Source organism: Canis aureus, chromosome 4 (assembly GCF_053574225.1).
Source record: "Canis aureus isolate CA01 chromosome 4, VMU_Caureus_v.1.0, whole genome shotgun sequence".
Lineage (NCBI taxonomy): Eukaryota > Metazoa > Chordata > Mammalia > Carnivora > Canidae > Canis > Canis aureus.
Window position 1 is genome coordinate 34,264,677 of NC_135614.1, and position 22,743 is coordinate 34,287,419.

The following is a 22,743-nucleotide window of genomic DNA, read 5'->3' on the forward strand; positions in this document are numbered from 1 at the left end:
ATAAGCCTGAAGCTGAGAATCTCACGAGACCAGGTAGGAATCAGGATTCTTTCTGTAGCCCCCCTCTGCAGGTGACAATGATATGATGACAGGGTCGTACGATTTCATAGAGGTCCTATTCCTTCTGGTGGATGGCCCTCGCAGCTCTACTTTCTAACAACCCCTGGAGCGTGAGCCCTGGGCTGCAGCCACCCTCCTGTTCCTCACTGCTGGTGGCATCAGCTCTCAGGGGTACAAGGGATGCTCATGGGGACGCAGACACCCACGGATCGAGGGTCACATCACCCACCAGGCTCTCACTGCCCCATAGGGCAGCTCTTTGGAGCGTCAAACATATGTGATCTCTTTGGGAGTTTCCAATAAGAGGAAGAGTAATACTTCCTGAAGGACACCCCGGAATACTGCGGAGCAGACAGTTAGAGGAAACAATGGAATTAGAGCCTCTCCGAACGGTGCCTGCGCCCCCGGGGAGATGGGTGGTGTTGGCCAAGTCACCATGATGTGCCGGGCTTCAGCTTCTTCACCTGTAGAAAGGCCTAGAACTCTTCCTTTCTCCAATTGGACAGCCCATGGGAAATGTTACATGTAAACGTCACAGGGAAAGGGTCACATTTATTGCTTCCCAGCCACTACCTATAATAAGATCATTAATAGGACAGGACAAAGCTCCCCGGGCACCCCCGTCCCGATCGCTGGGTCCAGGTCAGTGCCCGGAACAGAGTGGGTGCTCAGTAGATGGTGTCGACGAGATGGGCCAGGCCACAGGGGACTAGCGGGCCAGACCCCCCAGGGCCCCTGGCCCCCCAGGGCCCCGTGCCCAGCCCCACCGGTCAGGCCCAGTCCTGCTCTCCGCCTCTGTGCGCCTCGCCCTCGGCGTCTCTGCAGCCCGGGCCGTCCCCACGGGGGGCTCTGTGGCCCGCGTAGGAGCAGTCCCGGAGCTGGGGCACCGCCCGGGGACAGCGGGGGCCCCTCCTGCGCCGGGGACAGCAGTGCAGCCCCCCGGGCCGGCAGCGGCAGCGAGCCTGGGCGGCCCACACGTAGGCGCCCACGGGCAGGGCGAGCAGCGCGGCGCTCAGCACCACGGCCACATGCAGGAGGCGCTCCCGCGCGGCCAGCTCGGCCAGCTCGCCCTGCGCCCGGCCCGTCACGAAGACCACACAGCGGCCCCTGCGGGCGGGCCGGCCCTCCAGGCTGAGGCACGCCTCGTACTTCGTGCTGGGCCGCAGGTCCTCCAGCCCGTACGTGTTCACCCCGGGGCCGATGTGCACCACCTCGGGCCTGAGCGTTGCATCGGACGCGATGTAGAGGGTGAACCACGGATCCCGGGGGCCGTCGGCCACCACAAACCACTCGAGCAAAATCCCGCGCACCGTCTGCCTGACCACCCGCAGGTCGATGTAGGCCTCGCCCTCCGAGGGCAAAGGAGGGGCGCGGGCAGCAGCCGGGGCCTGGGTGGGCTGCACGTGGAGGGCGATGACCAGTGCGCTCCGGCCCATAGAGTTGGAGGCCACACAGGTGTAATTGCCTCTGTCCACCAGGTGGGCTGCAGGTATGACCAGTTCGGACAGGGCGGTGTCTTCTGCAGCCGACGAAGTCAACACTGGGTGGAGAGAGAGCAAAAGGGCTCTGAAGGGCGCGTCCCTGCTAGAAAGCTGGACGGCGCCCAGCAACATCCGTTCTTTGCTTTTTTCTTGAGCCGGAGGTGACCGCCTACCAAGCTTACATTCCTGGTATTGGCCTCTCAGCAACCCCATAAGGTAAGTACCCCCTTTTTACTCATAACAAGTTGAGGACTGGAGTGATTCAGCAACCTGCCCATAGGGACACATGCTCAGAGGCAGTGGCCGTCCTGGAACCTCATTCTTCTGCCTACGAAGACCACACTTCCAGCTCCACTTGCTGCTCCAACCAAACCACTAGAAGCCTCGCTGAGCTAACAGCATGGTTGGGGGCAAATCTCTAGCAACTGTGGGATGTTGTGAGCTTCGAGAATCACCTTCCTGGGGGCTCCTGAGTGGCTCGGTGGGTTAGGCATTCAACTCTTGGTTTTAGCTCAGGCCATGATCTTGGGGTCATGAGATCAAGCCCCAAGCTGGGCTCCATGCTCGGCAGGGAGTCTGCTTCTCTCCCTCTCTCCCCCTCTTCTGCTTCCCCTCTCTCCACTCATGTGCACGTGCTCACTCTCTCTAAAAAAAAATAAATAAATCTTTAAAAAATTGTTTAAAAGAATTGCCTTTTTAGCTCCCAGGTGCAGAAAGGCTCAGAGCCTTGAGCCAAATGCCTGGATTCTATCCCTTACTAAGTGCATGGTGCTGAGCCAGTTGCTTAGATTCTCCTGGCCTCGATTTCCTCATCAGTAAAACAGGATGATAAGAGTTTAAGTTTGTTAGTAAGCACTCAGTGTAAGCTGTTGTCATTACTGAGAGAATAATATAACACGGTACCAAAGGCACTGACTACAGACCATTAAAAGACATCTGCCTGCATATCACTGTTCTTCAAGATGCTATGACAATAAATCCTACATTAGTATTTAATCTCAACCCAATAAGATGTGATCAAAATGATAGGAAAAACTCAACAGTTCAGTTCCTTAGGTATTTTTTAATCTTCCAGCGGCTTCTCACCATGCATAACAAATATCTGGGTAACTGACTGTATTTCTCAAGCTTTACTCAGATAGGTCTAGCTGTCTTCTAGACAACTTTAAGATATCCCAAGGGAGACCACCCCTGTCCCAACCCTGCAGGGTAACATTAAAGGGGATTCCAGCTGAGGTGTGAAAGCACACCATAGAGTTTCAGGACATGAGAGGCAGGTCTGAATCCCAGTGATGGGGCCTGTGGAGGTCACTTCCTCACCTGGGTCCCAGGATTACAACTTCAAGCCAGTAAGTTCTGAACAACAGAGTGGTGGGAAGTGTAAAATTCAGTCAACATCTAGGAATTCCCAACCTTGCCCAATGGTAAGAATTACTTGGGGAAAGGAGGAGGGGAGAAGAGAGAACACTTGTTAATAGGCGTTAATCTCAGGCCCACCCCTGGACACAGGAAATATGAATCTCCAAGGCAGGAGCCTGGAGATCTTATTTCAAACAAGTACCCCGGTTGGGTCTGCTCCAGCAATTTTAGGCAATCAATAATAGATAATCTCTAGAATCAGTCCTAGTAAGAAATTCTAGGACTTAAGAACATACAGTGTAGTATTTTGCATTTAGAACACTTTTAAAGAATCTATCTGTTCATATATAATTTTATAATATTTATACAATATGTTAAGTCTACTATAATATATTTACATATATTATATATTTTATATATAATTTATATATAATATATATTATATTATATATTTTATATAATTATATATTTTATATATATTTATATCCCATAGAGGTCTGTATGCAACCATTTAAAATCATTCCAGATGGTGGAACACTGTCTTGGAAACTTCCCCGTTGTGGTGGGTATAATTCAGGCCGAGCCCAATCTTTCCTGCACCCTCACTTCATGATTGACCCAGTTTAGAACCTCTCTATTGAGGAGAGAGTTGCTGTAGACCTCACCATTTCCCCCAGATACACTGAGAGGGCTCACGTGGCTTACCATCAAATTCCCTCCACATGCTCAGGGGGTAAGCCCATGCAATGGTTGGTGAAGGGCTGGCCTGTGCCAGGCATCTCAGGGTCACATTATGTCCCATCTGGACGGTGACACTGGCACTGGGTGTTGAGATCTGAGGCTTCCTGCAAGCACTGAGCTCAGTTTCGTGAAAAAGCTGCCCAGCCTTGGAGAGAGGGCGTTGGCACATCAGGTAGGAATTCACCAGGATGACCGGGATGCTGATGGAATTCACAAATTGGACAAATCCCCTCAGGCGACAGTCACATAGCCAGGGATTGTTGTGCAGTGCCAGCACCAGGATGGGGACAGTCTTGGCTCCACAGCCAGGCTGCCGTTGTTTCCGGTAGGCCAGCCAGTTCAAGAAGACACTCTTGGACACAACCGTAAGCCTATTGGAGGATAGGTCAAGGTAGGTCAGGTTGACCAAGAACTGAAGCGCTAGCTCGGGAAGCGCATCAATCCTGTTGTGCTTGAGATCCAACACCCTCAGGAGAGGGGTGGCTTGGAATGCTGTCCATGGTACTGAGCGGAGCTTGTTCCCCTCCAGTCTCAGCTCTTTTAGTTCTGACAGGTGCTCCAGGGCTCCCAGGTGTATCACAGTGATGTTGTTAAAATTAAGCCAAAGGTGTTCCAAAGTGCTCATGTTGATGAAGGACCCTCGAGGTAGTTCATATAAGGGCGAATTTTCAATCCTCAACTGCTTTAACTCTTCAAGAAGATTCCTTGGGATCTTTCCCAAAGAGATAGACATACACTGCAGAGTCCTGTACAAGAAACCACAAATGCTTTAAGACGAACATCAGTGGGGCGCCTGGGTGGATCAGTCAGTTAAGCCACTGACTCTTGATTATGCTCAGGTCATGATCTCAGGGTCCTGAGATGGAGCCCCGCATTGAGCTCCCAGCTCAGTGGGGAGTCTGCTTCACCTCTGTCTCACACTCTGACCCTCGTCCCACCCATGCATTCTCTCTCTCTCTCTCTCAAATAAATAAATAAATCTTTTCAAAAAAATATAAACATCAGAGAAGTGAGATTAGGTTTATTCTGGCATTAGAGGTATGAGTTAAAAATATATATATATGTTATTCACTTGAAATAAGAGACCCATATGGGTGAAAGTGCACAGTTCTCCAAAGTTCAGAGCCAACTAGAGATTTCACTGACTTCCTGCCACATCTAGGCCTGGTCCCACTCCACATCATCCCCAAAGAGAGCCCATCCCCTACAACCCCCTGGCATCTTGTTAGCACAGCGCACCTGCCGAAACTGTCCTCTGAGCAGGTACATCCTGGCGGACAGGATGGCTGAGCGGCATTTGAATCCAGAAAGACCAGGACTAGCAGCAAATAGTGAGAAACTGAAGCCATACTGCTCTGCAAGAAACTACCTTGCAAGTTTTCAGTAAGTGTAGTCTAGGCTTTTGAGTGGCAAATCCTATTACTGGTAATCCGTGGTGATGCAGGTCAGCACAGCAGTGGCAAAGCCCCTGTATGCTCTGTTATGGCCTAGATCACAAGCTCAACAGAACCCACGAGGAAGGAGCTATATCTCTTAACTAAGGTCACAAAATTCACCCTTTGTCTGGTTCTTGAGTCTAGAAAGCAAACTCTAAGCCAGTTCTCCTACTCAGGACTGATACCACCTTCCCTCAGTTTCTTACAGAATGATCTGAGAAACAAGCAGGTAATACTATCCTGAACACAACGGTTCGGGTTATTTGGCCAGAATCCATCTAATACTTCATCTACACAGTTGACTTCTGAAAGCTAGAATTTTCTTTCTTTCTTTCTTTCTTTTTTTTTTTTAAAGATTTTATTTATTTATTCATGAGAGACACTCAGAGAGAGGCAGAGACACAGGCAGAGGGAGAAGCAGGTTCCCTGCAGGGAGCCCCTGATGTGGGACTGGATCCCACAACTCCGGGATCACGCCTTCAGCTGAAGGCAGACACTCGACCGCTGAGCCCCCCAGGCGTCCCTGAAAGCTAGGATTTTCACCCACTCTCTAGAAGTGAATGCAGATTGGTGGGTAACGAGATGTGACCACTCGCATCACTGGCTTTCTCCGACGCCTCATGTGATGGATTCACTCCTGTACTGCACTAAGACAGCTACCTCTGCCACTGGATGAGCGGGGTTAGAGAAGCATCACAGTACAGAGGTTTTCTGAATAAGTTAAAGTGTGTTTCTTATCCTGGATCTCACAACTTGCCCTGAATGCTGTGTATTTCACATGATAAAAATGAAGGACTTATGTTTTATGTGATTTGGGTACTTATTCAACAAATATTTGTTGGCCATCTACTCTAAGCCACACACTTTCTAGGTGCAAGGAATCACTGGTGGGCAAAACTTTATAGACCCTTTGCCATGGGGTCTTCTCTCTAGCTTATGCTTCCTTGTCTTGAAATCTTTGGAAAGTCACTCAACGTACATGAGTCTCAGTTTCTCTTATGCAAAGTAATGAAATTAATAAATAGTTCATAGTGTTTCTAGGAAATTTTGAGGCTATATAAAGTACCTAACGTATATGAGTTATGTTAATTCCCTCCCTACACCAACAGACTTGAAGAGCAATAAAGTCGGCTTCCCTATTACTTACGGTACTTCCTGGTGAATATTGACATTCCTTGGATTCTCCTAATACTCATAATATACATTATACCCTACAAAAGGCCTAAAGGAAGAAAATCCGCTTAGTAGTTAGCCAGGGATGGGGGAAATGGGTCATCAACTAAGCTGATTACACTCCAGGCTTTTCATCCATGCCAGATGTATTTGAATTTCTTGTCAATTCCACAATCTGGCCAGATCTCTGGATTTCCTCTCAAGCTAAAAATCAAAACAAAGAGAGTGCAATGGGTACAAAGCTTGTTCTAGACATGGAGATGTGCAGCCTTAGACCCCTTTCAAGGCATGTGTTGATGCTCAGCTGCAAAGATTGCTTGCATGAGATCATGCCCTTCCCAAAACAACTCATATACAGCAACTGAGGGTGAAGAGAGCCCAAGGGCCCAGCTAGTTTGGCCTGATGGGATGAGGAGGCAACTCTGATCTCACTCCTGAGACTTGTACCATGGTGGCCAAGATTTTGTTAAGCTTGCTTTTTTGGGGAAAAAAATGTGATTCAATTCACTGCAGGGCAACCCATTAATGAATTCTTTTCTCAGGTCAAACTATAAGGGCCTAAAGAGATCTCCATCCCCCACATTTTTTCCTCTGTTCATCCCACGCTATCCTCTTCAGATGAATCCAGTTGAACCTAACCTTCTGGTGATTTGCTGAAAGCTTGAGAAGAACATCCACTGGCATGTCGTCTCTGGAATTATGCTGGCCACTTCTGCACTGCTCCTTCTTCTCTCCTGACCCCCTCATCTTCTGGTCTCCTTATTTGTTTTTTGTTTTTTTTTAAAGATTTATTTATTTATTTATTTATTTATTTATTTATGATAGACAGAGAGAGAGAGAGAGACAGACAGAGAGGCAGAGACACAGGAGGAGGGAGAAGCAGGCTCCATACCGGGAGTCCAACGTGGGACTCGATCCCGGGACACCAGGATCGCACCCTGGGCCAAAGGCAGGCACCAAACCGCTGAGCCACCCAGGGATCCCCTGGTCTCCTTATTTGGCATATGAATGCAGGGGTGTAGCTGTGTTGTCAATTAAGGCAAGAGACTGGTGCAATTAAAGCTCGGTTGTGTCATTTACTTTGAACAACTAGTGATTAAGTGGTGTCCCTAAACTCAAGAGATTTAACAACAAGGGGAAGGGGTTTGAGACTATGACACACCCATGTCCCTTCCTGAAGGATGTTTTCAAGAACTTGGCTTAGAATTTTTGGTAGAGAAGAGCCGTGGGGGGGGGGGGGGGGGATCACTCTGTTTATGACACGATTATATATAAAAGATAGAAATGGCTTCCTGGTGATGGCTCCCTGGCGCATCTTAATAGAACCTTATTAAGACAGTTTTCTATTCAATTGGAAAATGCTACCCCAGGGTTGGAAGAACTTTGGGGCGGCTCAGACAGAGAGCCAGGTGACATATCGGGGAGCAGACGTGCTGTCTTTCCTCTTTCTCAAGCTGGTGCTCTTCCCTGGCTCCTCCCTCTGCTGCCAACCCCATCTGAGGTGTCCTCCTGGCTACGCATGCTCTGTGGCCTGCCTGGGATGGACACACAGGTGACTACGTTCCCAGCCCTCCCAAGTAGGCAGGCTATGTGACTAGCATTCTGGCTAATGAACTATTAGAGGAAATAATGTTTTAAAAGCCCCTGCGTGACATTCCAGCTTCTCTTCCCCCTTGCTACAGCAGTTGTTAGCATTCCAGGTGATGGAGTCGTCGTCAGCCTGGGTCCCCAGGTGAATAAATGGAGCAAAACCCTTTCTCCATCCACATTTCCCACAGACTCAAGAACAGGGATAAATCTTTCTATGGCAAGCCACCAAAATTTGGTAATTGTTAGCACAGCATAAGCCTAAACTATCCTGACTACAATGTCTTTGCAATCAAATAACGTGTTCAAAGACTTTTAAATTTATTTTTATTTCTACTGGAGTATATGATAGTTAAAAATTTCCAGCTCTAGGAGCTCTAAACACACTGTTCATTGAGTCCCTTGATCGATAGCCTAATTTCAACAGCCCACATCCACTTTCCAGGGTATAATTTCTGTTACTTGCCTTTTGTACCCTGCAACCTACACATGGAACTTGAGATAAGTGACATGAGACCTGCCCCCTGTCCAGCTCAAAGGGAATATAAGCATGTTGCAGTCAGAAAAAAGGTATGATGGAGATGCAAAAATCACAATCAACATCCAGACAAGGTTTCCAAGGACAGCACACCGTAGGATCACCATGGTGCAGGATGGTCTTCACCACTGGGAGACCAGAAATTGTTTTCCCTGGACTCTAAGCAGATTTTCAGGGACCAACTTATACTAACCAGACTCATATACCAAAGACCAATATATAAACCAGGTATCATTTTATTTTTTCACAATGGGAATTCATTTTTTTTCCAGTTGTATGAATATTCATGAACATAATCCAGGATGATTCTTTACCAGAGCAAATCAGGGAAGAGAGAACACAGAAAGGAAGACTGACAGATGGATATTTGGAGGCTGACCATCTTGGGGGTCATTCCATCCAGACCACCAAAGTAGGTCTTAAGAAATCATTGAAAAGTTTGAATATTCTCTTTTTTCTCCCCCCACCCCACACACCTCATGATATTGGATAAATACTAACAAATCTTGCTTTTAAGTTCCTGAATTCTCGTCAAACAAGGTTTAATAAAACTGACTGGATCTTAGTTGTCTTTGGGCCTATAATTGTTCAACCTTGATTGGCTCAGTCAATCATTTAGAAGAAATATCTTAACCATTTCCATAGGTGGCCACTTCCATCTTGTTCTAATTTGGGGAGTGCCTGTCAATCTCATATATCAAACAATCAGAACTGAGTCTTGGGTCTCAACAACAGAAATGCCTTGATAAAACTACCAGCAGGGGTTGGAAAACGATAGCCTGGGAGCCAAATCCAGCCTGCCACCTGTTAGTGTAAATAACATTTTATTGGAACACACCTGTGCCCATCAACTTATATATTGTCTATGGCTGCTTTCACATTCCATCAGAGGAGCTGAGTCAGTAACAGAGCCTAAAATATTTACTATCTGGTTTTCTTTACGGCATATATGGTTGTTGACCGTGATGTAGCCAGTGGTTTTGTCAACTTCCAACCAAACAATTTCTCTTTTTAATGGCTATGGTCCATAAGTTATAGTCAGATGCACCCTCCAGATGATGGGCAGAAAATATCCACATATTTAAACTCCATGCTCGTGTGTACTGGTGGTCTTATGGTTCTTATGGCTTTCAATGATTTGAAAAAAAATCCATTTCCATAGTGGAGCTGCTATAGATCACATTGCAGAGATCAACACTGAAGGAAGATCCTCAACCTGGTCAGGAAGTTATCAAAGACTTAGACCCTCCAAGAAAAATCCATCACTACCCTCTATAAGTTATTCAACTCTTTGGGCTTTGGTTTTTTCATCTGTAAAATCAAGTAGTTCAGCCTCCATAATGGGTTGTTGTAAGGATCAAATGAGAGAAAACAGAACCATATGTTGTCAGATCTTTGTAAATATGAGAGGGAGTACAGTAACTTTAGAAATCACTGTATTGGGGCATGTGAGCAGCTCAGCCGGTTGAGCATCCAACTCTTGGTTTTGACTCAGGTCATGACCTCAGGGTCCTGGGATTGGGCCTGAGTCAGTCTCCACACTCAGCACAGAGTCTGCTTGTCCTCCTCTCTCTGCCTCTCATAAATAAATATAATCTTAAAAAAAAAAAAAGAAATCACCACATCACACTGTTTCCTATCTGGCAAATGTTCAACACGATATGGGTCTGTTGGTTGATACCAGCAAAATTGTTTCCTTGCCGTCCCTGAATTTCCTTAGTTGGTATCTAAAGGCCCTGGCACCAAACACTCTGGAGCTCAGTCCTGCAGACAAGACACGACACTGACCCTGTTGTTGGGAACATTCACCTTTGCTTGTGCGCAGAGATGATATCTCAGCGGCTTCCTAGTGTTAAGCAAATTGAGCAAGAATCCCACTTTGAGGTGGCTTCCTGAATAACTGGGAAGGCCCTGAGATACCCTAGGAACCCAGCTAAGTTTCAGTCAAATTACAAAGGCCACTCTGTGGGGACAAACGAGCTGTGTGCCCTACAGCATTGAGTGTACGGTGCCACCCTCCATGGAGGGCATCTCAGATTCCTCCAGCCTGACATTCTGAGATAAAACAAGCAGGAGTCTCCTGGGCATCATCCAAACCTCTAGAATTTATTGAAAATCAAATGATTATCGAGGCAGAGCAGCATCCAGAGAAAAAACATTGGGAATCCCTAAGTGTATACAATGAAGGCAGAGACTGTATCTCTGTGTGTGTCTGTACAAATGTGGCTCATGCACAAGCAGGGGTGTGGGTGTCTATGTGTTAACATAAATGTGATAAGATGCAGGAGAGGGGAGTGGCAGGGACCATCAATTCTGGAACCAATTGCCTGGTCCAGAGTCCACAACTACCACTTCCTAGCCGTGTACCTCAGGGGCGGGGTAGATCAGATCACTGCTCAGCAGACTCTTTCCTGCCCCATCATCAGCTCCCTGGGAGAACTGTCCTCTGCTGCTCTATGAGAGTTGGGTTAGGCCATGGGACCTGCTTTGGCCCACAGAACACGGGTAGCCATGGTGGCATGCTGGTTCTAGAGCCAAGAACTTAAGAGATGTTGCATGTTTTTGCTCATTCCTCTGATATCATCCAAGCTCTTCAAGGAAGAAGTCTGCTCCAAGTCGCCACTGACACTCCATCCTGGGCCCTGCAGAGAACTCACGGAGCAGAGCCGCCCCGGTCAAGCTGCAGACCTGTAGGTTGTGTGAAAATAAGCGCTCACTGTTGCACACCACCAACATCTTGCTTTTAGTGGTTACACAGAAAAAAAAAAATGACTGATACAGGCGAGTTGGTCAATCCCCCTGTTTCTTCTCCAGGAAAATGGGGAGAACACGTAGGGCCTGCTGCAAAGGGCTGTGATGAGAATTAATGAGGTCGATGACCATAAAGCCCCGAGGACACTGGCGGGCACACTGTAAGGGCTTAGTGAGCATTGGCTGCTGCTGCGGTGGGCCGCGCGTGCGGAGGCGGGTCCCCGCGGGCAGGACCCCGTGGCGTGGCCCCAGGTCGAGTCAGCGGGTGGGCCGAGCAGGTGTGTGGCCCGGGCGCCCTCAGCACAGGTACTCGTTGATCCGCCTGCCGCCGCGGGCGCCCGCCACCTGCGAGTCCAGGCTGGGCCGTGCGGAGAGGAGCCCGGCGGCCTCGCTGAGGCTGTGCTGGGACAGCTCCTCGGAGCCGTCGTCGCTGTGGCCCAGCCTGTCCAGGTTGACGTAGGCGCCCCCGGCCTCTGCGGGCCCCCCCGGGGGACACCTGCGGCAGCGCCGCCGTGCGGCCCCACAGCACACGAGCAGGGTGAGGGGCAGGGCGATGACCACGGCCACGCTGATCACCACCACGTTGATGAGGCGCTGGGTGGCCTCGGCGTCCACCACCTCGTCCGTGGAGAAGATGACACACTGCTCCTTCTGGGGCACCAGCTCCCGCACGCAGACGCACGCCACATACTTGGTCTTGGGCACAAGCCCGTGGATGGTGACGCGGGTCTTCCCGGGCTGCACGGCCACCCGCCGCATGTCGCGCTGCCCGAAGACGGCGTAGAGGACGCTGAAGGCGGTGGTGTTCCCGGCCTGCGGCGCCTTCCACACCAGCGTCGCGCTCTGGTAAGTGTCCCCCACCACCTTGAGGGACCTGAGCATCTGGGCCCCCTGGTGCCCCGGGGCCCCCACCTGCACCTGCTGCAGGCTCAGCTCCTCCTCGGCGTCGGGCCCGGGGGGCGCAGTGGCCGGGCCGCCAGACGCGGGGCCGTCGGGGACATGCCGGGCCACCACCCTGTTGTAGGCGGCAGCTTCTGGAAGCCCACCGCGCTCCGTGGAAGCCGGGGGCTCCGTGATGGCCAGGGAGATGACGGTCTCCGAGACTCCCAGGAAGTTCTTGGCCTGGCAGATGTAGTCCCCAGAGTCACGGGGGGACACAGCAGGCAGGCCCAGCAGCGTCCAGCTGGCGCCGTCGCCGGACACCTCCTGGTGCACTGGAGGGACAGAGGCCAGTGAGTGGGCCCGGAGGCCAGGCTTCCCTCCTGGGCGGCAGGCACTCAAGGCTGCACGGGGGCCCCGCCGTCCCAGGAAAACCCTGGGAGTCATTCAGCTTTTCTTAGAGGGGCCAAGGGGCTCAAGATCCCCTGGGCTCGCATTAGGGGGACCCAGGCTCCAGCTAAGTCTAAGGGCGACCTGCCTTGTAAATCTGAGGTGCTCAAGCCATGTTCATCAGGCCCCGGAGTCCTACAGAACGGCCTCAGGGCAGCAGGCAGCTCGAGGGTAAGGGGGTCGGGCTGAACGCGAGGATTTGCCACCCTGTCCAGACCCACGGCCACCTCAGCCCAAGCATTTTCAACCTGGTTTTACGTAATGGAGCTCCTCATACAGCTTTGTAAACTGATTCCAGACCCCGGTCTTTGAGCAACACTCGCTGACCCAGCTGAAGGAGACCCCCCAAGCAAGTGGGGCGGGTCACGGGGTTTTCCGGTCAGGGTCAGGTGCTAAGGAACTACTCCTCCTGACCCCCCCTTCCGCACACAGCTGGGCCGTGGCTCCTGCAAACCCCACCCCCCGGGCCAGAGACGAACCATCTCCGTCTACACAGCACAAAGACCACCGGCTGCGTGCCAGGAGCCAAGCACTTAGCCTCTCGGGGTCTGTTTACTTATAGGACAAGGATAATCAAGTTGTCTTTTAAGTTCGGTGACACCGTGTGCACCGAGGAGCCCAGTAGGTGGTAACACACATGGTTATGACCCCTCGTGGCTTCACAACCACAACTGGGAAACTCACTCTAAATATTACGTCTACTAGGAGCACCCCTCACCCCAAACGGCAGCACGTTGTTCCTCCCAGGGTGGGGGAACTGGCGTCCCAGGGTGACAGAGGGGCTCCCGGGCTCCCGGAGGACAGGTTTGGAGCCACTGTCCCCAGACCGCCCCCGACCCGCCCAGTCCGCACAGTCCCCGGAGCTCACACACCTGTGCCGTTGAGCGGGTGCCCGTTGGCTCTCCTCCAGCTCATCTCTGGCCCAGGGACGCCGGTGGCCCCACAGCGCAGCAATACTGCACTGCCCAGAGGGGACCTGACGCTGGCCACCCCTGGACGGAGCTCCGGACTCTGGCACTTTCTCAGCTCCAGCTGGCTGAAGGCCACTCCGGCCAGGCTTTGGGGGCTGGCACACTTCAGCCTGGCCTCTATGAAGGCCAGATTCGGGGCCCAGCTTTCCAGGAAAAGGGCCAGGTCGTAGAGGCGGCAGTCGCAGGCCCAGGGGTTGTCCTGCAGGCCTGCGGGGAGGAGAAGGGAGGCCGGCGGTGAGCCCCTGATCTCCACATCCACTCGCGCCCAGCTCCTCATCCCCCTCAGGGAGGGCTCGGCATGTCCTGAGCTCAGGGTCAGTGGGACTGGCCTCCAGGTGCAGCTCCTCGCCTCGCTAGCCGTGGAACCTGAAGCCTGTGCTTAATCTTGAACACACGAATCAATGGCGCGTGACTTATTTATATACACGTATCTGATATATTTGGGAGGGGAAGCGTCAGGGGTAGAGGGGGCCACATCCACCTGCTTGTACATCCGTGACTCTCAGGCCCTTCTGCGCACTAGCTGCGGGGACGCTGGGTCCCTCTCCCGCCATCCTCCCCCCATCCCTCTGCTAGCTGCATTTAACCGCTGGCACAGGGTAGCAGATGCAAACAGCATCTCAGGTTTGCAGGATGATGATACATCCGCCCCCCAAGAATCATCACGGTGAGTCGGCTGGCCCTTACCGGTTGTAACACAGACCCCCACGAATTACTGCAAACAGCAAAGTTAAATGACAGGGAAACAGTCACCCCTCAGACTGGCCGAAGTTCAGCGTTCCCACCATTTTCATTATTAGCCTCGGGAGGGAAGAGATTTCCGTGTCTTCGTCACGGCCTATGCCCAGCCCCTCGAACTAAGAGTCCACATCAACGGGCAGTCACCTTTCAGAGCGGGGATGCCTGCGTGGCCGGTGTCCCTCCTGCCCTACTTGTGGGGGCCGAGAGCCCGCCCAGCCACTTGGACACCCCTGGACCAATCTTAAAATGTCTAGGTGCGTGCTGCATGGCCTAGGAGTCCCCTTCTCAGGTCCTATCCTAGGGAAACATTTGTCTGCATGCCTAAGGGTGCACGGTCAGGAATGTTCCCTGCGCAATCGTAGGGGTTGGTAAGATAATGGAAACAATCTAAAGGCTCGTTAAAGGGAGAGCTGCTGAATTAGCTGTCGTGTAGCTGTATTCTGGAACATTCTGCAGTAGTTTCTCCAAAATGAGATCGATCCATTTGTAGTAACTTACAGAGATCTCCGAGACATACTATTGAGTGAAAAAGTCAGTGCTGTTGATATATACAGCACGGTCTATACAATATGAGATTTTCTATAAAACACAGAAAGAGGGGCGCCTGAGTGGCTCAGTGGTTGGGCGTTTGCCTTCGGTTCAGGGCGTGATTCCCGGGGTCCTGGGATCCAGTCTTGCATCAGGCTCCCCGCATGGAGCCTGCTTCTCCCTCTGCCTATGTCTCTCATGAATAAATATATAAAAATCTTTTTGAAAAACTCAGAAATTCTTTCTGTGTGCATATATATGTGACAGTGAATGCATCCTAAAAAGATAGGGAACATGCAAATAAACCTAAGAGTGGCTACCTGTTAGAAGGGGGTGTAGGAACTGGAATCAGAAGAGGGAACAAAAGGATTTTTGGCTTTCTCTGTAATATCTTAAACGTTTACATATATTTATGTGTGAGTTATGTAATTAGAATCAATATTAATTTTCCAGAATGAGTTAATGCCACGTGTCATCCTTGTGGCGAGGCATGTGCCTTGGGCAGGAAAGACATCTGGTTCACCTGGTAAGCCATCGGTTCATTACGAGCAAGAAGGAATCAGAGAGAAGGGTCAGCCAGTATAACTGATTCAACTCTGCTTTGGGAAACTGAGTCTCAAGGAGGGGCCTTCTCCTGGCTGTGTGACCTGGAGGTCTCTTATACTCATTTGCCTTATTTATTTATTTATTTATTTAATTTTTATTTGTTTTATGATAGTCACAGAGAGAGAGAGAGAGAGGCAGAGACACAGGAGGAGGGAGAAGCAGGCTCCATGCACCGGGAGCCTGACGTGGGATTCGATCCTGGGTCTCCAGGATCGCGCCCTGGGCCAAAGGCAGGCGCCAAACCGCTGCGCCACCCAGGGATCCCTCATTTGCCTTATTTAAAATACTCGTTCAACACCCCTACGCTGGCTGCCTCAAACCCTCGCATGGTTGTTGGAATATGTTATCAGTTCCATATATATATGAGATATGTCATATGTATATATTTTAAAAGGGAACTTAGTTAAATTTTACTTTGGAATCAATAATTTTTCCATCTGAGTTCTCTCCTCTACATTATCCTTTATCAGGTGAGAAAGTCTGCAGGGTGGATGGAGCTGGAATGGGGCTTGCTGTTGTCCCAGGCAACAAGACTTCCAAATATCCCCTCCTCACAGGATCCTCCTGGGCCTTAGGGCACGAGCTGCCCCATTCTGAGATTGCTCCAACCCGCCCCTGGCGCTGGAGCCCCTCTGAGCCAGGACACGCCGCAGGCACCAGGTCTCTCTTCACTCCTTACCTTCCACCTTCCACTAGCCCCCCGCTGAGGTGCCCACCCCCTCACAGCTGGAGGCCTTGGGCCTTGGGCCCTCCCGGCCCCCCCCCCCCCCCCCCCCCCCCCCCCCCCCCCGCACTGCTTTCTACCATCCCCCAGGGTGTGTTTGTTCATCTGTAAAACAAAGGGCCTTGTGCTTGGGACTATTTGGACCAGGATGTGGTGAGGGCTAAGTTCTGTGGGGGGACAGGACACTGAGGGAAGCTTTGAGGCCATGCGGAAGCACCTGGCCAGCGCGGGGGTACCAGTTTGCAGGGGGACCAGTTAACAGGAGCTCAGACCGCCTTCCTTCCACGTATGTGTTGGTGGTGCTCAGAGGAGGCTCTCAAGGGGCTGGGGTGCTTGCGTGGTCCGGGCATCCTTGGAAGCTGGGTGCTGGGGTGCAGCGCCTGACCCGGAGATTAGGCCTGCAGTGTGGTTGCTGGGGTGCTCACATGCTCTGAACATCTTTGGAAGCCGGGTGCTGGGGTGCAGCACCTGACCCGGAGATTAAGGCCTGCAGTGTGATTGCTGGGGTGCTCACATGTTCCAGGCATCCTTGGAAGCTGGGTGCCGGGGTGCAGCACCTGACCCAGAGATTAGGCCTGCAGCGTGATTGCTGGGGTGCTCGCATACTCTGGGCATCCTTAGAAGCCCGGTGCCGGGTGCACCTGACCCGGAGATTAATGCCTGCAGCATGCTCGCTGGGGAGGCAAGGAAGGCGTGGAGTGGGAGCAGACGCGCAGCTGAGCTGGATGTGGGTGCAGGGAGCCCCGAGGCCTGGGCACTGACTCAGCCCCGCAGGGTCCCGCCAAGTGGCTGCGCCCTGAGGCTCCCCGCCTGGGATGAGCTCTTGGGATGGAGGCCGTGGCCAGAAAGGGTGGGTGGCCTTGGGCAAGGCTGCCCTGCAGGGGGAGATCGGGGTGGGGGGCCCGGGGGGACCGCGACCCGGGGGGGGGGCACGGCCCGTGCCTGCCACGGTGTCCCTCTGCGCCGAGCATCACCTTTGCACCCGACTGCCAGCTTCGGAGGCAGAGAGCATCGCCCCGGCTTCCCGGGGGCAGGCGCGACCCCCTTGGCCCCCTTGACCCCCGCCCCCCCCGCCCGGGCCGCCCCGCCCTTACCGAGCACCCGCGAGACGCGCTGGCCGGCCGGGAAGGGCCTGGCCCAGGCGGCCAGCAGCTCGGGCGGCAGCCTCAGCAGCCGGTTGCTGGACAGGTCGAGGAAGGTGAGGTTGCGCAGGAAGCGCGCGGCGTCGGCGGGCACGGCGGCCAGCAGGTTGGCCTGCAGGTCGAGCAGCCGCAGGCGGGGGGCGTCGGCGAGCGCGGCCCAGGGGAAGGCGGCCAGGCGGTTCCCGGGCAGCCGCAGCTCGCGCAGGCGCCGCAGGCCGCGCAGCATCAGGCCGCTGAGCTCGGCCAGCGCGTTGTAGGGCAGCCACAGCTGCTCCAGGCGGCCCAGCGGCCCCAGGGCCCCCGCCACGCGGCGCACCGACGTCCGCTCCAGGCGCAGGCGGCTCGTGTCGGCGGGCACGGACGCGGGCGGCAGGGTCATGTCGGGGTCGCTGCACACCACCGTCCTGGCGGGGAAACGGGGGGGGGGGGGGGGCGGGGGTGGAGACGGTCCCGAGGGCCCCCCGCACCCCCACCCCCACCCCCCACGGGCACCCAGCCCCGAACCCAGAGCCTCCCCAGGGAGGGGGGGGAGACGGTCCCGAGGGCCCCCCGCACCCCCACCCCCACCCCCCACGGGCACCCAGCCCCGAACCCAGAGCCTCCCCAGGGAGGGGGGTGGAGACGGTCCCGAGGGCCCCCCGCACCCCCACCCCCACCCTCCACGGGCACCCAGCCCCGAACCCAGAGCCTCCCCAGGGAGGGGGGGTGGAGACAGTCCCGAGGGCCCCCGCACCCCCACCCCCACCCCCCACGGGCACCCAGCCCCGAACCCAGAGCCTCCCCAGGGAGGGGGGGTGGAGACAGTCCCGAGGGCCCCCCGCACCCCCACCCCCACCCTCCACGGGCACCCAGCCCCCGAACCCAGAGCCTCCCCAGGGAGGGGGGTGGAGACGGTCCCGAGGGCCCCCCGCACCCCCACCCCCACCCCCCACGGGCACCCAGCCCCGAACCCAGAGCCTCCCCAGGGAGGGGGGGGGGGAGACAGTCCCGAGGGCCCCCCGCACCCCCACCCCCACCCTCCACGGGCACCCAGCCCCCGAACCCAGAGCCTCCCCAGGGAGGGGGGGGGAGACAGTCCCGAGGGCCCCCCGCACCCCCACCCCCACCCCCCACGGGCACCCAGCCCCGAACCCAGAGCCTCCCCAGGGAGGGGGGGGAGACGGTCCCGCGGGCCCCCCCACCCTACCCCCCGGCCTCCCCGGACTCCGAGCTGCGAGCCAAGGGGCAGGAGGGGGCATCCGAGCTGCCCTACTGCCCTTGCAGGGGCTGGGGCGGCTCTTGCTGCCAGGGCCTGGGGGGGGGGGGGCCAGAGCCCCCCACCCCGATCTACCCTCCCCATCCCCCCCCCCGACCCGGGGCGGGGCACCCAGCCTCCGAACCAGGCTCTGAGCTGCTCTTGCTCCCAGAGCCCCCCGGGGGGCAGGGGAGGGGATGGAGACTGTCCTGAGGGGCCCCCCCCCGGACCCTCCCCCACGGGCACCCAGCCCCCGAACCCAGAGCCTCCCCGGGGAGGGAGGGGATGGAGACGATCCCGAGGGCCCCCCACCCTGATCTACCCCCCCACCCCCCCATCCCCACCCCCCACCCCCACTCTGAGCTGTTCTTGTTCCCAGAGCCTCCCCGGGGGCAGGCATGGAGACTGTCCCGAGGGCCCCCCCACACCTCCACCCCCCCACACACACACCCACCCCCGGGGAACCCAGCCTCAGAACCCGGGTTCCAAGATCCTCCTGCTCCCAGAGCCTTGGGGCGGGGGGCCTAGAGATGGTCCCGAGGCCCCCACCCTCCACCCCCCTGGGCACCAAGCCTCTGAACCCAGGTTCCGAGCTGCTCTTGCTCCCAGAGCCTTCCTGGGGGGGCCCAAGGGGCCCTGGTCTGGTCACTGGCCCGGGGACCTCCCGCTAACCTGTCCCTGCGCGCCCACCAGCTGCCAGGCTGCAGAATGGACAGGCCGGGCGAGCCCACGTCACCTGGGCCGCTGCAGCCTTGAGGGCGGCCCATGTCACGCTGGGCCTCAGGCCCTGTGACCGCTTTGGCTCTCCTTCATCAAAAAGATCTAAGTCAGGGCAGCCCCGGGGGCTCAACAGTTCAGCACCGCCTTCAGCGCAGGGAGTGACCCCAGGGTGCTGGGATCGAGTCCCCATCGGGCTCCCTGCATGGAGCCTGCTTCTCCCTCTGCCTGTGTCTCTGCCATTCTCTCTCTCTCTCATGAATAAATAAATTTCAAAATCTTAAAAAAAAAAAAACGATCTGAGTACCGTCAAACCTCTCTCCGTCTATCTCAGTGGGGACCCGCCGTCAGGGAGCCTCAGGGACCACGAGGCGGGCCCGGACCTTGCGGGCCTGCGGCTGGACTCCCATCCGGGCGCCCTACTTGCTGGCCGTGGGTCCCTGAGCACCTTACACAGCCACTTCCTCTGTTTCCAGGAACAGACTCCATCCACCCTTGCAGGGGGGTTTTGGGGTGTAAACGAGCTCCTGCAACCAACCAGCTCTGCGTGGGTCACCAGCAGGGGTGCCACGCTCTGCGAGGACGACTCTCAAAAACTTTGGCGATCAGGCCCCGCAAGCTGCTGGCCACGATCCCTCTGCCCAGACAGCGACTTCCTAAGCCCTGACCTATTAACTTCGACAGGAAAGCAGAGGATGGATTGAGAGGAAAGGAAGCAGCCCTTGCCCTCCGGGAGCCTACGAATGAGGGCTGTGCTGCGGGCTGTCACCCAGAGCAGCACAGTCACGTCAGGTACACAGGGCAAGAGCCTCCAAGACGTGAAACTTGAGGCTGCACGTGAGGCACGGTGACCCCCACCCACCCACCCACACTCTTGAGATGTGCATGGTCCCCCTACTGAGGGATGGGTGCTGTAGAGTCACGAGAACGTCACAGTCACAGCCCCTGTCGCCTCACAGCTTATTATCAAGCTAAGGAGGAAAGAGCGTGATATTTTCAATGAGAATGAAGGTTTGGATGTTGCAGAGAGGAAGGTCTGGATGGGGGAGGGAGGAAGGCAGTTGAGGGGAAACCACGTCCGGAAAGGTGGAGAAAATCATCAAGGGAAGGACCAAAGAAACCACTGAGGAGCCAGCACATCTGGCGGGGCAAACGGCATAAAGGACATGGGGACACCTGTGTCCAGGTGCCCAGACTGGGCCGCCCAAGGAAACCGCAGTACCCACAGGTACACACACCGTATCCATGACGCGGAAGCATGGAGTACGGGCAGGTCACTCAGGCGCTCAGGTGTAGGGACCGCCCCTCTGACCTGTGCTGGTCGGAGGTGGGCTGAGGGAGGCATCTGAGATGCAGGAGAGCCTCTGTCTGACCACGCTATCCTCCTGGGGCCCCTGGGACCTCGGGGCCTCCTATAGGCGTTGTCGCCCTCAGAGGATGCGCCCTGCAGACGTGCGGGTGCAGGTGAGCCGAGGGACTGTCAGGCGGGGGGAGGGGGGACTGATGTCAGGGCTCTGCCTTCAGAGGAGGGATGGCCACCAGCCGACATTCAGGGCCCTGGAAAGTGACCTTGGAATTTTATTTTCTATCCTAAGGCTAACCTGGGGAGCTCGCCCCGCATCCCTGCCCGTGACAGCATCACCGACGAGATCTGGAGATGGAGCTGAAGCCCTGGGTTCCAAGACCAGGTCTGTCACCGATGCTGTGTGACTTTGAGCCCTGGGCTTTCTCTGGGGAGCTGGAGAGGCTCTTTATCACCCTGGTCACACTGTCTTGGCCACAGGCGGTCTCCTGGCCTGCTCAGGGCTCAGCCCTGGCTTTCCTTGGGGGGAAAGATCCTTAAGTCTGATGATCCATATGAGTTGGAGCATCAGAGACTTGAGTCAAGAATGGACCACATGGGGTATCCTTTCCTGGACGTGCCTCTCCGTTCTCTCCATCCCCTCTCACCCTAATCGACCCAACGCCCACAGCCAGGATCGTTGTAAGAGTCACACTGGTACCTTGCTGCCCTGATCAGAAACCATCAGTGGCTCCCAGCACCCATCTGAGATGAGGGAGAAAGAGAGAATGGAACTCCCAAATGTTGAAAAGATGGTAGGAAAGATGGCTCTGGCTCCTGAGCCAGGACCTAGAATCCCTGAGCAAGTCAGGAAACGCAAATAAATGGTCATTCGTGGATAAGTTGAAGACGTCAGAGAAAAGATGGTCTGGACACTGCCAGAGAGAAAAAGGAGAGTGAGCGACGGCGGAAGAGCAAGAGTCTACAACTCACAGTGGCTTTGGAGAGTCCCAAAGGAAGGAGAGGAGAAGATGGAGGTGCTCTCGGGGCTCAGGTGGGGCTTGGGGAAGTGAAAGAAAAGGCCGAGGATGGAGGGGTGCTTGCATGCAAGGGAATGGGCACGCCTGGCCTTTCAGAGAGCACATCGAATTGGGTGCAGGCCAAGGCTTCCGGGCTTGGGCCAGAGGAGCCCCAAAGCTGGGGAAGCGTGAGGAGGCAGGGGGCTGCAGGATGGGTGGGGTGGTAGGAAATACCTGGGGTGCGGTTGTGTACCCTCAGGAGGCGAGGCAAGAGAATGAAAGAGGCCTGGGAGAAAGGGGGCTGGGGAGAGGCAGGGAGGATGGTGGAGTAGAAAGGAGGGAGAAGAGAAGAAAGAGGAAAGGGGGAGGCTTCCCCTGCCCTTCAGAGGGTTCCTCTCCCCCAGGATCCTGGAAGAGGACTCAGGACAGAGTCCCTGGAGGGGCCACACTCTTGCCCCATCCCCACCCCCATGAGTGAAGGAACTTGGTACTTCCGGCGCCCTGCTGGCTGGAAGACAACACAGAGCAGACTAGCGCCCTAGGATACCTGGGTCCCCAGGGCCCGGAAGATGGAGGTCCCACCCCCTGCGTCCAGCCGTCCCGACCCAGCCCAGCAGGGACAGGCGTGGGCTACCCATCCCACACCCCTGGTGCCATACCTGGCCTTGCTGCCATCACCCAGGACGTGGAGGCTGCAGCTGCATTGAGAGGGGCAGGAGCCCTGGGCGTGGGGGTGCCCCCAGAGGGCCAGGAGCCAGAGCATGCCCACTGCCACCCTCATGGCCCCTGGCTCCCCTATAGCCCAGGCAGGGCCCTGTCCCCGGACTGCTCTTTTGTCCCAGCCCAGGAAGCCCAGCAGCTGCCCACTGGCTCATCAGCACTCCCACCCCCCCTCCTGAGGCCATCGGATAAACAGGGACAGACCGGGGATTAGGAGGGAGCCCTGGCCACAGCACTCAGCGGCTTACTGCTCCTGGCATCACCCAGTCCGGAGGGTGAGGGCGGGGGACCCTCTTCCGTGGCAACAGCCCCAGGCCTGGAGGGGCCGGGGAGCGGCAAGGTGGGGCAGACAGGCAGCCACCCGGGGGGCAAGCGGCTCCCGGACTGGCCAGCTTGGCTGTTCGCCTGCGAAGTACCCCCGTGCCAGCCAGGCGGGGGGCTACACAGACCCTGCTGGGGTGCCTGGGCTCAGAGAAGATGAAGACAGTCCTGGCCATTGGAAATTCTCTCCTGAGACAGTTTGATCGGGAAAAAAAAATGAAATGAAGGCCATCAAAACATTAGAAAAAGCCCAAAGCTGGGGAACCTGGCCAGGGTTCAAATC

At 55.3% G+C, this 22,743-nt stretch overlaps 2 protein-coding genes across 2 annotated transcripts; both read right to left on the reverse strand.

The window, feature by feature from the left end:
• Positions 1–830: 830 nt before the first annotated feature.
• Positions 831–5,077, reverse strand: LRIT2 (leucine rich repeat, Ig-like and transmembrane domains 2). The gene is made up of 3 exons (XM_077894340.1): positions 4,881–5,077; positions 3,606–4,387; positions 831–1,600 (listed from the first exon to the last, which is right to left on the reverse strand). Exons 1-3 carry the CDS (start codon positions 4,988–4,990, stop codon positions 831–833), a joined length of 1,662 nt encoding a protein of 553 aa, XP_077750466.1. The 5' UTR covers positions 4,991–5,077.
• Positions 5,078–8,593: 3,516 nt separating this feature from the next.
• Positions 8,594–22,200, reverse strand: LRIT1 (leucine rich repeat, Ig-like and transmembrane domains 1). Its single transcript, XM_077895231.1, has 4 exons — positions 22,079–22,200; positions 17,120–17,571; positions 13,328–13,633; positions 8,594–12,340 (listed from the first exon to the last, which is right to left on the reverse strand). The coding sequence occupies exons 1-4, from the start codon at positions 22,198–22,200 to the stop codon at positions 11,424–11,426; spliced, it is 1,797 nt and encodes a 598-aa protein (XP_077751357.1). The 3' UTR covers positions 8,594–11,423.
• Positions 22,201–22,743: the final 543 nt, after the last annotated feature.